The 13,653-nt window shown below is 50.6% G+C and overlaps 1 protein-coding gene across 4 annotated transcripts in view; it reads left to right on the top strand.

The window, feature by feature from the left end:
• Sntg2 (syntrophin gamma 2) overlaps positions 1-13,653 on the top strand; it is an 85,762-nt gene that overhangs the window by 22,888 nt on the left and 49,221 nt on the right. For 3 of the 4 annotated variants that reach the window (XM_063254437.1, XM_063254436.1, XM_063254438.1), the window contains exons 2-4: positions 4,741-4,878; positions 9,664-9,720; positions 9,816-9,873. In XM_063254437.1, the coding sequence (XP_063110507.1) occupies positions 4,741-4,878; positions 9,664-9,720; positions 9,816-9,873 (253 nt within the window). Of the gene's footprint in view, positions 1-4,740; positions 4,879-9,663; positions 9,721-9,815; positions 9,874-13,653 lie in introns of those variants that run through there. The other variant, XM_063254439.1, reaches the window with a different exon arrangement.

Consider the following 13,653-nt stretch of genomic DNA (forward strand, 5'->3'; position numbering starts at 1 on the left):
TTATATGCTTAGTCTAAGAAATTATTAGTGGTAAAATACTGAAAAAAAAATCAAAAGCATGTAAAAAAAAAATGACAGTAATATGTTCTAAATTTTATGGCTGTTTTACACGGCCACTTTCATTCATTTACCTTCCACTAGGTTTTAGCTCCAAACTTCATAACCAAAGCTGGTTGAAACTGGCGCATGCCATAAATTATTCCCTGAAAGTACAATGAAATGCTCAGCACCGCACTGTAACAGGGAGACACTGCCGAAGGATGGCAGTGATCAGTCATCTCTAACCAGGGTGTGACGGGCTGTGTTTACAGCACTTAAACACAGGTCTCATCCTCAGGGTTGTGTGACTTCAGTGCTGGGAATGTCAAGGCGTCTCTGTCATTGGGGGGGTGACAGAGGCGTGAAAATGCCAGTGTTTCCTCATGCTGAAAGTATCAGGCCAAAGACCAAATCAAAATGTGCGTTTCAAAAGACATGATTTATAATAACGCCCTTTGAATGCCTACTGTACAAGGTTGATGGGGGTGTCTTGGTTACTTTTCTCTCCTTGCTGAAACAAAATATCTAACAGCCAAAATGAAGGAAGGAAAAGTTTATTTAGCTCACTGTTTCTGGAGGTTTCAATCTGTAATCAGCTGGCTCCAAGGCAGGGAGACATGGTCCTGGGCAACACTTTAAGGTAGCAGCCAGCAAAAGCAGCCAGGGAAAAAGTGGGGAATAGGCCTCTCTACTCCCGTACATTGCACACTGCCCCTCCAGGGCTGGTGTAGCATTCATACCACCTCTGTGCCTTCTTCTTGAACAGGACCAGGATATTTACAAAGAAAGAACCCTGGCTCCCTGCTGAGTGGCTTAGTTACTTCTAGACTTCTCAGGCTGACACAATATATCCACCATAACAGGAGAGAAAGTGCTTCTTAGAGTTGATCATTAACAACCTATCAGTATTTTGAATTTCAGTTTAATATTTTGTACAGTATTAAGTTTGCTAATCCCTCGGGGCAGTAAAGGTAGAGATTCACCCCTGCGCAGGACTACTGTTTTGCCATAAGCTAGACATACACGAATGTTGTCAAGATAGATGTGGCATTAGGATCGTCAGAGTCTCTTTTTCTACGAGAGGAAAAGGATCGTTATCTTCTATAATTCCAAAGATCACTTGGCTCATGCGAGTGGGAATTAGATTTTCTCTGGGATCCTGCTGGAGAACAGCTGGCGCTGGTGATGTAGAACAAGAAAAAAGCTGTCACTGAGACTACGGAAAGCGGGTTTGTGCTGCCCCAGCCCTGAGCTCTGTCGTGGGGGCCGAGCTCCTCCTGCTGCCCCAGAATCAGGAAGTCAGCCCTGCACTGGCCACTGTCCCCACCAGCTGTGGTGGCCCAGTGCAGAGGGGAAGACTCTGGAACCTGCTGTGTGATGTTCGGGGCTGGAAGTGGTGGAGGCATCATTATCTGATAGAGAGACACAGCCGAGGGGAGACCGGGACCTTGTGAGGGACTTTCTCTGTGCCAGCAGGGAGTCCCAGACACACGATGAGCATTCCTTAGGCTGCAATGACTTTGTCTTTACGATTTGACAGCGAGGCAAGATCACGAGACTGGGAAAATTACTGCTCTCTGTGAGGGGACATAAGCTCCAATTCAGATGCCCTCCCTCATCCAGGGAACCTTGATATACTCCTCTGGACACTCAGCTCCTTTGCTTCTAGGGAGGCATGGTTGGAATCATCCTCCTGAGCTTCTTAGCAGAGTTCCCAGCGTAATCCATAATGTTATGTTAAGGGAGGCGTTGAAGCTGGAGATTGATCACGTGTGTGGGCTAAAACAAGCAACCCCAGAGAAAAGAGAGACCAAAACAAGCTATGTAAACAAGCTGTTTCAGCACCAAGAAGACAAGGGGCCCAGGCCTGCTAGGCAAACAAGTTGCTAGGCAGTGGGGTTGAAATTGACGTTAATCTTTGGAGGGTACAAATAAACATGCTGCATTGGTTGAGCAGTTCCTTTCCTCCCATCAGGAGGATAATGGGCTCCAGCTGACCCCAGCTTTGTCTTTTATTTTTCTCATCCTCTAACCCCAACAACCTCAGGAGCCACATTGGGTCTCGGCAGTTATGATCACACGATGGGCCCATTTTCCATAGAGGAAACTCAGGCCCAGCAGCTGACCGTGTTCCCTGTACCCAGCAAGGCAGAGGCTGGAGAGCAGGACCCATTCCCAGGTCTCCTGTGCACCCAAACTGCATCCTGGGATGTTAACACATCATGTCACCTCTCGGGGACTCCTCAGCCTGGAGAGTTCACTCGCATTCCAGCCCCACAGAGCGAGTGCCCTGGCCCTGGGCCCGAGAGTGTCCGTGTTTTACTGGTGTCTTAGGGTGTGGAAAGTCCTTTCCCAGGGCCAGGGCCCAGGTGATGCACAGCTCCCATGGTCACTTCTGTTTTGTCCCATGTGCATCCTTGCGGCCGCTCCTCTCCTACACCCTGAGCCTTGTCCCAAGTACTGGGGACTCCGTAGTGGCCACAGTGGTGGTCACAGGTTTCCAGAGTTTGCAGTCCAGTGTGGAGAGCTGGACAGTGAGGCCGGACACACTGGTGGGGAGCTGCATTGCCAGCTGGTGCCGAGAGCCCCTGCACTGTCAGAGGAGTGGGGCTGGGAGCCTGGGTGTGCCGGGCAGTGATGGCACAGGGAACTGAGAGGTGACCAGGGACACTGTGTCCCCAAGAGGCCCACCTCATCTGGGGCCCCAGGAGGTGGCCTTGGACCCTGGTGCATCCAGAGTGGCAGGAGTGGTGGCCTGGGGCGCTAGAAATTGCCCATCATGCCAGCCTTCGGGATGAGGCCCAGGGGCACTGCGCTCAGCCCTTTCTCCTCCATAGTTGCCAAACCTTTGTTTCCATTTTCCCTCCTATTCTCTTGTTGTTTCTTGTCCCTTCCTCCTTTTCTCCTCCTCTTCCCTTGTTTTCCTTTTCATTTGGACGTTTTCTTCCCATTTCTCAATATCTATTACATTTTGGTCCTTATTTACAAACATTGGTTTCTCTCACTATGGAAACTATGTGATACTTAAACATGTGTGCCTGATTTATTTCTCTTAAGAACATGGTCTCAGGGTGTATCCATTTAGCTAGAAATGTCTCAAGCCTATTCTTCTTTATGGCTGAGTAATATTCCATTGCAGAAAAATACCACATCTTTATCCATTCATTGGTTGATGGGCATTTGGGCTGTTTTCAAGATTTCACTATTACAAACTCTGCCCTTATAAACATGGGTGTTCATATTGTGGTACTGTGATGCTTTCAATTCTTGTGGGAAGATACCAACAAGGGAAATTCTTGAAATAGTAGTAGGTCAGAACCTCTAGTGAAATCTTGAAATAGTAGTAGGTCAGAACCTCTAGTTCTAGCTTTTGGGGAATCTCCATACTGATTTCTACAGTGATTGTACCGGTCTGCACTCCCACCAGCAGTGGAGAAGGGTTCCTCTTTCCACACAACCCCTCCAGCATGTGTTGTTGGTTAATTTCTTGATAATAGCCTTTATTCTGGAATGAGATGGGATCTCAGAATTTTTAAAATTTGCATCTCTTGAAAGACGAGTACTGTTGAACACTTTCATGTAAGTATTTGCCATTTCTGCTTCTTCATCTGAAAAGTATGTATTTATTTCAGATGCTTATTTTTGAAGTGGGTTTTTAAATGGGGGAGTTGATTTTTCTTTAGTTCTTGGTATATTCCTCTTGTCTGAGGTACAGCTGGCAACCCCCCCCCCCCCCCCCCGCGTATTGTCTCTTCACTCTGTTGGTGGTTTCTGTTTCTGTGCCAAAGCTTTTTATTAAGATGAGATCCCAGTGAATTCTTTGCGATAGTTCCCCTGCCGCTGAGGTTTTTTTTTTTTTTTTTTTTTTTTTCCTGCACCGCTGTGTTCAAGAGCTCTACCTGTTCTCTCTCCCAGCGGACTCAGTGTTTCTGTGTTCCTATTCACACCTTTGATCCATCTCGACTTTAGTTTAGTGCTCGCTGAGACACGTAGATCTGGTTTTAGTTCTCGGTGTGTGGAAGGCCGGTTCTTCCAGCACCGCTGACTAAGGGGCTGTCTTTCTTCCATCGAGGGTTTGGGAGTCCTCTCTCCTGAGGGTCTTCAGCTGCGCTGTCCTGGCTGCCTTGATGTCCTCCACTGATAAAGAGCGTTTCCCTCCCGTGGTCATTTTGATGTCCCACGGTGCCAGATCCAGTCAATCAGGTGGATGAGGACACCGTGTCATTTTTATTTGATAGAAGCGCCGTGAACATTTTAGTGTGTGTTAGCCAGGCTCCACAGCGTGCCTGCGGCCACCACGCCCACGCTCAGCCCAGCACAGTGCAGCCCCATCTCCCCCCCCCCCCCCGTGGGTGAAGCCTTTCCTACAGTCTGCTGGCTGTGGGTCCTCGCCTCCCCCAGCTGTGGCTGCGGGATGGGTCTTGACTTCCCCAGGGCTGCTCCTGGTCCCTGCATTGGGTCCTGAGGGCTTTCAGTTGCTCTACAGGGAACCGCGAGGCTGCCCCCGGAGGCAGAGTCCAGCCTGGGTTTGTCTGGCATCTGGGCGTGGTCAGTCCCACTTCCTGTGGAGGCCCAGGGTGTTTGGGTGAGGGCTGTGCAGGACTGTGGCTTCCTGGGGTGCACTCTGGCGTGTGCTTGGATGCGACCTGGGAGCTCTCCTGCGCCCTGCTATGCTCACACCACCTCACCCTGTGTCCATAGAACAAAACTGCCCTCGCCCTGTGGTACAACGAGGGCTCTGAGAACGCCTATGACGTCCGACTGAGGCTGACGAGGGAGACGCTGACCATTCAGCAGCAAGACGTGGTCTGCGTGGGTGGAGCTCATCCTGACGCCAATGTAAGTGCATGGGTGAGAGAGGGCTGTGGCCTGAGGTCCTAGGCGGAATGTTAGCTGGGAGCCTGCCTACGGGAGTGGTGCAGCTGTAATCCCAGCGTGCTGGAAGGCTGAAGCGGGAAGTTTGCAAGCTCAAGAACAGTCGGGGGGACGCAGGGAAACCCTGTTTCAAAATTAAAACGTAGGCATTGGATACAGCTCAGCGGCACAGCACTTGCTTGACAAGCAGGAGGTCCTGAGTTCTATTCCTGGTACAAAAACTTTAAAACATTAGAAAAGAGCTAGGAGTTCAGTCCTCAGCACTGACTAAAAAAGCATGCTTTCTGCGAAATGGAATATACTCGTTAAGGTTGGTACATTGACTTTCTTTAAAAAAAATTTTTTTTTTTTTGGTATGGGGATCAAACTCACGACCTTGTGCTTGCCAGGCAGGCGCTTACGCCACCAAGCTAAATTCCTGGCCTCTGACTTTCTTATTTTCTTTGCTAATATATTTCCTTTAAAGAGCGTTATGTTACTTACAAAGAAAATGACCCTCAGTAGTACAGTTCCTCACTCACGGAGAACGCTGTCTGCGGGCGGGATCCGTAACAGTAGTTGCCGTGGGGCACTGGTTTAGGGAAGACTTTTGGGTAGCTTTGCTTTCAGAGCTTCATTGGCACAGGCCTGCAAGTCCATCGTCCGCATGACACCTGCAAGCTGGGTCAGACCCTGGCTTTCCTCCGAGCAGCCTGCGGGGCTGCACTGCTCCGGTCTCCCAGCGGGCCTCCCCTACACAAACCCCTTAGCCAGGAAGCAGCACTGCAGGGACCAACACAGATGGAAGGGAGCCATCTTGAAGTGTTTGTGAAGTCATCCCTTCTGGTTCCAAGTCCAGATTTGTCTGCTTTGGGAACTTTGCTCCGGAGACCCTGACTTATTGTTTTCCTTGTCTCCCATTTTCACCTTGGGAGTGAGAGGATGGGAGGCCCAGGGTTGGAGCTCGTGCAGTCTCAAGAAAGTCCCCAGGGTCCTGGAGCATAGCACAGAGCGCTGCCCTTGGGGACTAGCTGCCCCGTGCTCCAGCCCAGTCTGTTCTCCCCTTTCACCCCAGCCGTGTGCACAACCCACAGTGGCCCCTGAGCTGTCTCGGGTCCCCTGAGGCTCCAGGAGGCTGTAGGAGCCCTGTGCTCTCTGCCATGTCCAGCCTCGTCTGGCCCATGCTGTGTGATTCTGGGTGTCCTGTCTGTTGCACCTCACCAGCCTTTGAGGTTCCCGTCCCTAGCTCTGGGGTCCAATCCCCAGCTGCAGGTGTGGCTGCTTGTCCCTGAACTTGTCCGGAATCCCAGAGAAGGGTGGCACTAGGGAAGAGAAATCCGTGATGCTTTTGTAAGAGTCTATAAACTACTATGCTTCATGAGAGTTTTTTTCAGACTATGAAAAAGCTCAAACAATAGAAGTGGGGGCAGGGCCTGGTGGCCTAATGTCACAACAGCAGGCCTGAGTTGACTGAAATCTGTCTGGAAAGTGCAGAATTTAAACCCGGCAGTGGTAACAAATTTCAGTTCTGCACCGAGTTCGGAGGGGAGGAGTGCATGCCACACAACCCCCCCAGCACTGATGGGCAGTGCTGCAGAGGAGCAGGACAAGAGGTCCAGCCTCCGCCCATATTACAGGAAACAGCCCCATCTCAAAGCTCTGGCAGCCAGGAGTCAGTGTGGAGAGAGCTGGGTCCTATCACTGTCGTGATGCTTCCAAGATACAAGCTTAGGTGAGGTATCAGAGCACAGTTTTGGATTGAGTGCTAAAATGCAGAGTATTTTCAGAAAGACTTTATCTCATTTGTTGGTGAAAAAAGAATTGAATTTGGAAAACCTGACTGACAATGAGCGTGGATTCTGCAGTGTCCTGCATGGTTCTGCAGGGCCCTTTTTCTCTCCTTGGATTGGCCACTGAGGCTTTGGATGTGTGGAGTGACCAGGCTGTGTGTGCTAGGTGGGCACCCAGATGGGACATCGTGGGGACCTGGCCATGGCCAGGCCTCTGCCCGTCCTGCATCCGGCCTTGAAGCTCATGGCTCCTGACTCCAAAGGCTGGCACCTAGTCGTGACCTGGAACTGTGGGGCTCAACCAGAGATGCCTTTTCCCTCGTTCATCTCTGTCTCAGTGACTCTCCCGCACACTGCAGAGACCATGAAATAAGAGGGTAGACGCCAGCTCAGCAGGAGGGGGATGGATGCCAGCCCTGCTTCGGCATGCACAGTTTCAGGGGGAACCCTTGGAAGCTTGGGTTCCTTCGTGAGGTCTCACTGTCCACCGACCTGAGAGGCTCTCATGTCAGAATCATTTCAGAGCCTTAACAGTCACTGGATGCTCATTTGTGAAAGCATGAAGGCCTGGGCTGGCTCAGCCTCCTGTCCAGCTCCAAAACAGTAGATGCTGGATGCTTGGATGAGGGTTTGGAAAACAGTGGCTTCCCTTAGAGGAGACTAAGCACTTTGATGCTTTATGAAACCTGGTGTTTCCCAATGTGCAGAGGCAGAGAGACAGAGAGGGAGACGGACAGGGAGAAGGGGAGAGAAGGGGGAGAAGATGGACAGGGAAAGGGAAGGCAGAGAAGCAGGGCAAGAGGGGCAGGGAAGGGGAAAGGAAGGAGAAGGGAGGAGGCTGTCTTAGAAGCACAGGTCATGTGACCAGTGACACCAGGAGAAGGAGCAGGTCGGTTCCTTTGGTTCCTTTACCTCATCCCCTAGGTGTCCCTTGACATCGGGGAGTTAGAGTTTATCTGGGGGAGGGCGGTGTGAATGACTGACCTCAGTGTTGTCTTTTGCCTGTTCATGCTCACTGTGAATGTTGAGTTTCCATATTTTAGGAGAGAAGTACCCCGCTTGTGCTGCAAGGAACACCTCCCTTCCCCACCGAGGGTGGCTTGGGACACTCTGCCCACAGGGTGGGTACTCTCTGCTTTATTGAGGCGCAGCTGCAAATAAACACTGTGTGTGTTTAAGGCACATGGTGTGGTGATGTGACACGGGCAGCTACTGTGAAGCGATGACCAACGTCGAGCTGATCAACGCATCCTTCACCCAGCGTAGTTTCTGCAGCGCCTGTGGTCTTTTGAGACCTGCTGTCTCAGCGAATGCCAAACATATAGTGCAGTATTGTTAGTGATTGGCATTGCACCGTCATCACTGCAAAACCAAAACCTATCCAGCCGAATGAACATTTTGCACCCAGACAACATTGCCACCTCCTCACCCAACCCCAGTGCTACCCCTACTGTGCTCTTTGCTCCTATGAGGCCCTCTTTCAAATGTCAGGTCCCCGTGAGAGGACACAGTGTTTCTTTCTGTGTCTGGTTCACCTCACTTGCCGTAATGTCCTCCAGGTTCACCCAGGAGGCCAGCCTTTTTTTAAAGGCTCAGTAGTATTCCATTGTTTTTACGTATCACTTGTCATGAATAATTTGATGAGGAACGAGTTTGAAGTCCTGCATGCTGCTGCTGTCCCTGCCATGGTGGGCCCAGTGATATTTTTTGCCCTTCAAGTAAATACCACGTGTGTCCAGTAGAGGCACAGGGAGCACAGGCCTACGGGTAAGACCATGGTAGCCACAGGTGGCCTTCTGAGGCCCACAGTCTAGAAGGCAGTGTGAACAGTTCCTCCTGGGCGGGAGCCCAGCAGGTGCCCATGCTCTGTGTGTGGTCACAGAGAGTACTGCACCATCAAACGTGCCATGTGCTGAAGCTGCCGCATGTCCAGCCAGGAGGCCATGTACATGCTCCCCTGCACGCATGTCGGGGTGGGTGGACATGCTCCATTTGGCTGGTCTCCACTGCATGTGCTTTGTGTCCCTTCCTAAGACCACACTTGACCTCCTTGGTGGCTGCTGGGGCTGAGGGAGGCACACAGCCAGGCCCGGGTCCTTGCCTTCCCTGAATAACAGGGTTCCTTAAAGGCAAAGGTGCTGTTCACTGAGCTGCTCAGTGAAGCCTGTGGTCCCAGGTACTCAGCAGAGTCCCTGAGCTTGATTCCAGATTCGAGAGCCTTGCCAATCTTGCCTGCTATTGGCTTTTGTTGTCTGCTGTGATCAGAGGACATGAAGAAGCCTCTCTCTCTCCCTCTCATACTGGTGACTTAAAAATGGGTGTAAACATAGCAGAAGCTAGGATGGAGAAGGACCCTATTGGGAATCAGTGGGAAGAGACTTGTTGTATTGGATTTCCTTCTTTTCGTTTCTGCGTATGTCTGCAGTTCCCTGTAGCTGCCTTCCTTTGGGGAGCTTGGTACAAGGCTACAGCAGCCGTACTGGTCCCCCCACCCCAGTTCCCCACCTCCCTCTCCTCTTCCCCCTGCCCTGGGCTTCTTCTCACTCCACCCCGTCTGCCCGCTGTTCCCACCGCCTCTTCCGAGCTGAACGCTCGTGTTTATTTCTGTTCTAGGTTTCTCATGTAAGAGAAACCAAGAAACGCAGTTGAGTGCAGCTCGAGGCTTCCGTCTTTAGTGTTTTGGAAAGCCAGGCCCGGTCATTTCTCTTGGGGTTCTGTCCTCATGGCTAAGCCGGGAATGACGCCCACTCTGGGGAACTTTTTGTGGGTTCCTGGTAATGTACGACATAGGGGTACATTTCTTTCATCTCAGTTTCCCTGCGTTCTGCACCCCATCTGAGGATTAGGAATAGTGCCGAGGCCATTTGGAAAGACACATTAAAGACTGTTTTGGTTAAGAGGTTTCCACGTACAGCTTGCATCTACTTTCTGACCATGCATTTTAACCTAAACTTCTTTTGTTTTCTAAACTTCTTTAAAGCACAGAACTGTGACACTCCGCAGACAGCCCGTGGGTGGCCTGGGCCTCAGCATAAAGGTAGGGGGTATTTTTCCCTTACCCGAACCTCTTTTTGCACACCTGGAGAGTGCAGGGCAGGTTAACAATTTTCTTCTGCTGTTTCTGTCTTCCAGGGAGGTGCTGAGCACTGTGTTCCTGTTGTCATTTCAAAAATATTCAAAGACCGAGCAGGTAAAAGTCACCACAGCGACCTGTATGTGCTTTGCAGCTCTAAAGCGTTCCAGCTAACAAATGAGCATTTCACTTCAGCATTGGAACAGCTTTTCAATTTCGTAACTGGGTGTTGTTTGAGAGGACGCCTTCTGTCCCATGCATGTGCTGCCTTTGTCATTGCTGCTAATCTGTCCATCCCTTGACAGAGGTACTAAGTCACCCTTGGAGTACCAAGGCCTCCTTTGAGTAGATTGATAACTCCGAGTTTGAACACTGAGTTTCTTAAGGTCTGTTAAAAATTGGAGAAAATAGAATAGAGACAAAGAATCAATTGATGGTGCCTACAAAAGTCTCTGGTATGAAAGCCCAGGGGCACCAGGTGACTGGTCCAGCTGGCCAGCTGCTCTGTGTGCCCGGCTTCTCTGGACTGGTAGGCTCAGGTGAAGGATCTGGCAGCCTGGGGCTGCTGGTAGTCTGAGCTGCAGAAGGAAGTGTCAAGGGCAACTGGAGGAGGGAGGGGCTCCGTGAGCCTGTACACCCTGAGCAGAAGAATGAGGGGTGAGGGGGACCAGCCACAGCCAACTCCCCACCACGTGGCCTCCACCTCTGTCGGGATGGGCAGGTTTGGGGTGAAGACTAAGAACTTTCTTATTCCCTCCACCTGATTTCACCCAAACTTTGAAGCTGACATGCAGAGAGAATGCCCTGCCACCCCATCAAGCTGTGGCAGGACCAGGGATTCCCTGTTAGGGGACATCCTGTTTGCCCAGCCTGCTGAAGTCTAGGGGAACTGCTGACGGGGTCAGCACATGTGGTGGTTCTGCTTCCTTGTGGTGACTTGATTGACTTGGGAGTCAATCTGGGATTATTAGCAGCTCCTGCTCCCCAGTGTGTCTGTGGTCATGCAGGGGTGACTCTGGCGCTGACCCCTGTTCCCTTCCGCCATGGTGTTCCACCCTTGGAGTAGCTGACCTTGGACTGAGTCCTCTGAAACTGTGAGCCAAATTGTACCTCTGCTCCTTTAAACTGTGGTGTTAAGTATTGTGTCCCAGGGGTGGAGAAGGGCTAACACTGGAAGTGTGTCTCCCCAGAGCCAGCCCCAGCTTGGCTAAAGTCACAGAAGAGGGAACAGCACTTTACTATAGCAATGTTTGAGCATGGAAGGTGAATTTCCCAGTGGGGCAGGAATCCCACAGCAGCTGAGTGTGTTTGTCGGGGAAAGGAGAGGTTTTGGAAAAACATTTCACAATGACATTTATATCTATGTGAATCTCCACTTTCACAGAACCACATATATGAGCAAGTACAATAATACACTTTCCTCCTTTTGGAGCAAAGTTACAAAACCTGCTTTCAGGAGACAGAATTGTATTTAACTGAGGACTGAGGGTCAGGGAACCCCTAATAGGGCTGCTGGCTCCAGGGCAGGAGGGTGTCTTCCTGGGGAGACCCACCCTGTCCACACAGGTCAGGACAGACAGGAGTGCAGGGCATACCTTAGCTTTTCTTCTCTTAGGACCACAAAAAATTCATTTTGTACGAAAATAGAGTTTCAGTTGGAACCAGGTCGCAGGAAAAAGAGCTTTGCAGGTTCCTGAATCAAATGATCATCTTTTCTGAGGTTTTTAAAGCCTTGTACACCAGACTAACGATTTCTTGTTGCACCTCAAGGGTTATAAATGTATAAGTGACGAGCTTGGCAGAAGCTCTGGGCTCTTGTGCATTTGAAGTGAAATTCTGTGAATAAGCTCGTGAATCAGCCTGGTCTTGCATTACCCCTGTTTAATTTCACCCATGGCTCTGTAAGGCTTCTACTTGGCTGGTTAATAATGAGAGAGACAGGTCCCAAGTGTGTCCATTTCTGTAGGTCTTCTGTGTGAACATTCTCAGTCCTTTTTCATTACCATCTCATGTTTTTATTTGGGAATATGAATTTAGTCTCAAAGAAAACAAAAAGACCAGAGAACAAGGGAGTCAGATTAGCCAACCGGTGAAAATCCATGAAGAATTTTCTGTTCAATTCTGAAGGAAGATTTGTTTTCCCTGTGGGGTGATGCATAGTCAAGAGGGCCTCATGCGTGGAAAGGACAGGAGCACATGAGGCTGGGTGTTTGGAGGGGCTGGAGTGGCCCATGGCACCCTGCACACCTGGGAAGCTGAGGCGAGGGACTCAGCAGGGCCAGAGGGATCAGAGTGTGGAGTGGGTGATACAGAACCTTCTGCTTCCCCCATTCAAGGCTGGGCAGTGACCCAGTGGGTCAGGTCTACTGTGACCACGGCACCTGCTGCCCTGCCCACCTTGGCCGTCAGAGGGCACTGTGGACCTTGAACAGGAGTCTCAGCTACTTGGATGTGTTCAGCACGGCCTCCCTCTGACTCTGCACCCTCAGGACCTGTGCTCCCTGCTCCCATGGGGCTCATCCTGTCCCGCACTTCCATCCCAAGGCACAAATGCTCATGTGTCTTCTGCCTTCTGACTCTCTACCCAGACCCCAACCAGGCCCGTCTGAGACATGTGGGGAATAAAGTCACCCTGGGCAGTGGCAATCACTCGCGCTCTCCCTGAACTTGGGACTCAGCCCTTCCTTTCCTGAGACTGAGGCCTCTGCCCCCCTTCAAATGGACAGGCGTGGCAAGCTCTGTCTGGGGTGGGACACCCTGGTGGCTAGGCCTGGGTCGTCATGTTTGTCACTCTACCTGCTGTTGAGACAGGTGTGCATGTATCACTGTACATAATGCCTTAAGTCTTTCCAATATGGTCATTGACAAACAAATGAATAAAAATGTGTCATTTACATGCAGTAGACTACTAGGCTGCCAGAAAGGATAAACGAGTTATTTGTAGAAAAATAGATGCACCTGGAGACCACACTGATATGTGAAATAAATCAGACCCACAACTTAAATATCACATGATTTCACTTATATGTGAGAAACCCAAAGTGTCAGTAAATCTAAGATCAAAGTAAAGGATCATATGAAACGGAGACAGATCTTCTGTAGAAGGGCAGAGGACCTAGAGAAAGAGGGTGGAGAGGAGGGGAAAGTAAACCTGTGTTACAAAGCTACAGCCATCAATACCGTTTTGTACCGGTGTAAAATAGACCAGTGAAATAACAGAAGAAACACAGAAGTAAACCCAAACTCAGGCATCCAACTAATTTCTGAGCAGGTTATAGGAGCGGATGTGAGACAGGACCAGTGTCTTTGACGGGTGAGGTTGGGAAACTCAGATTTCCGCACCCCAAAGAATCCAGATCTGAAGGGATTCGCGGTGGCATTGCCACGCACGCCATGCGTGTGCTCTGGTCGTCATCCACCAACCCCTTCCTTCCCCTCCTCGACCCCCTAATAGTCCTTCTTTTCCAAGTTCGTTCTTTCTTCCTCCCTTCCTGTCTCAAAAAAGACAAAAGACAAAAGGAAGAAAGGAAGGAAGGTAGGAAGGAAGGGAGGGAGGAATAGCGCCCCTCCGGAGGCTTTTCCGTAGCTGGTAATGCTTTCCCATCGAGCAAGATTTCCTCCAATGGACATTCAGGGTGGGGTCGCGGGAACTCGGGTGACACAGATAAAGGCAGTGAGAAGCAGGGACCAGAGTCGGGAGGCGGAGGAGGCGGGGACAGATAGGGGAGCAGTGAGGATAGATGAGACAATATCCTTGCACCTACATAATGAAGTCCAGGGAGACGGGTGGCCACTGATTGGTCAGGGGCGCTTGCAGAATGGATGAAAACCTCTTCCAGGCTACTCAACAGCAGCGCCTTCATCGTGGGGCTGTTTTATTCTCACTGTATCTCGATG

The sequence above is a fragment of the Cavia porcellus genome, unplaced genomic scaffold, assembly GCF_034190915.1.
Source record: "Cavia porcellus strain 051 isolate PalLab524CR breed Dunkin Hartley unplaced genomic scaffold, mCavPor4.1 scaffold_8, whole genome shotgun sequence".
Taxonomy (NCBI): Eukaryota; Metazoa; Chordata; class Mammalia; order Rodentia; family Caviidae; genus Cavia; species Cavia porcellus.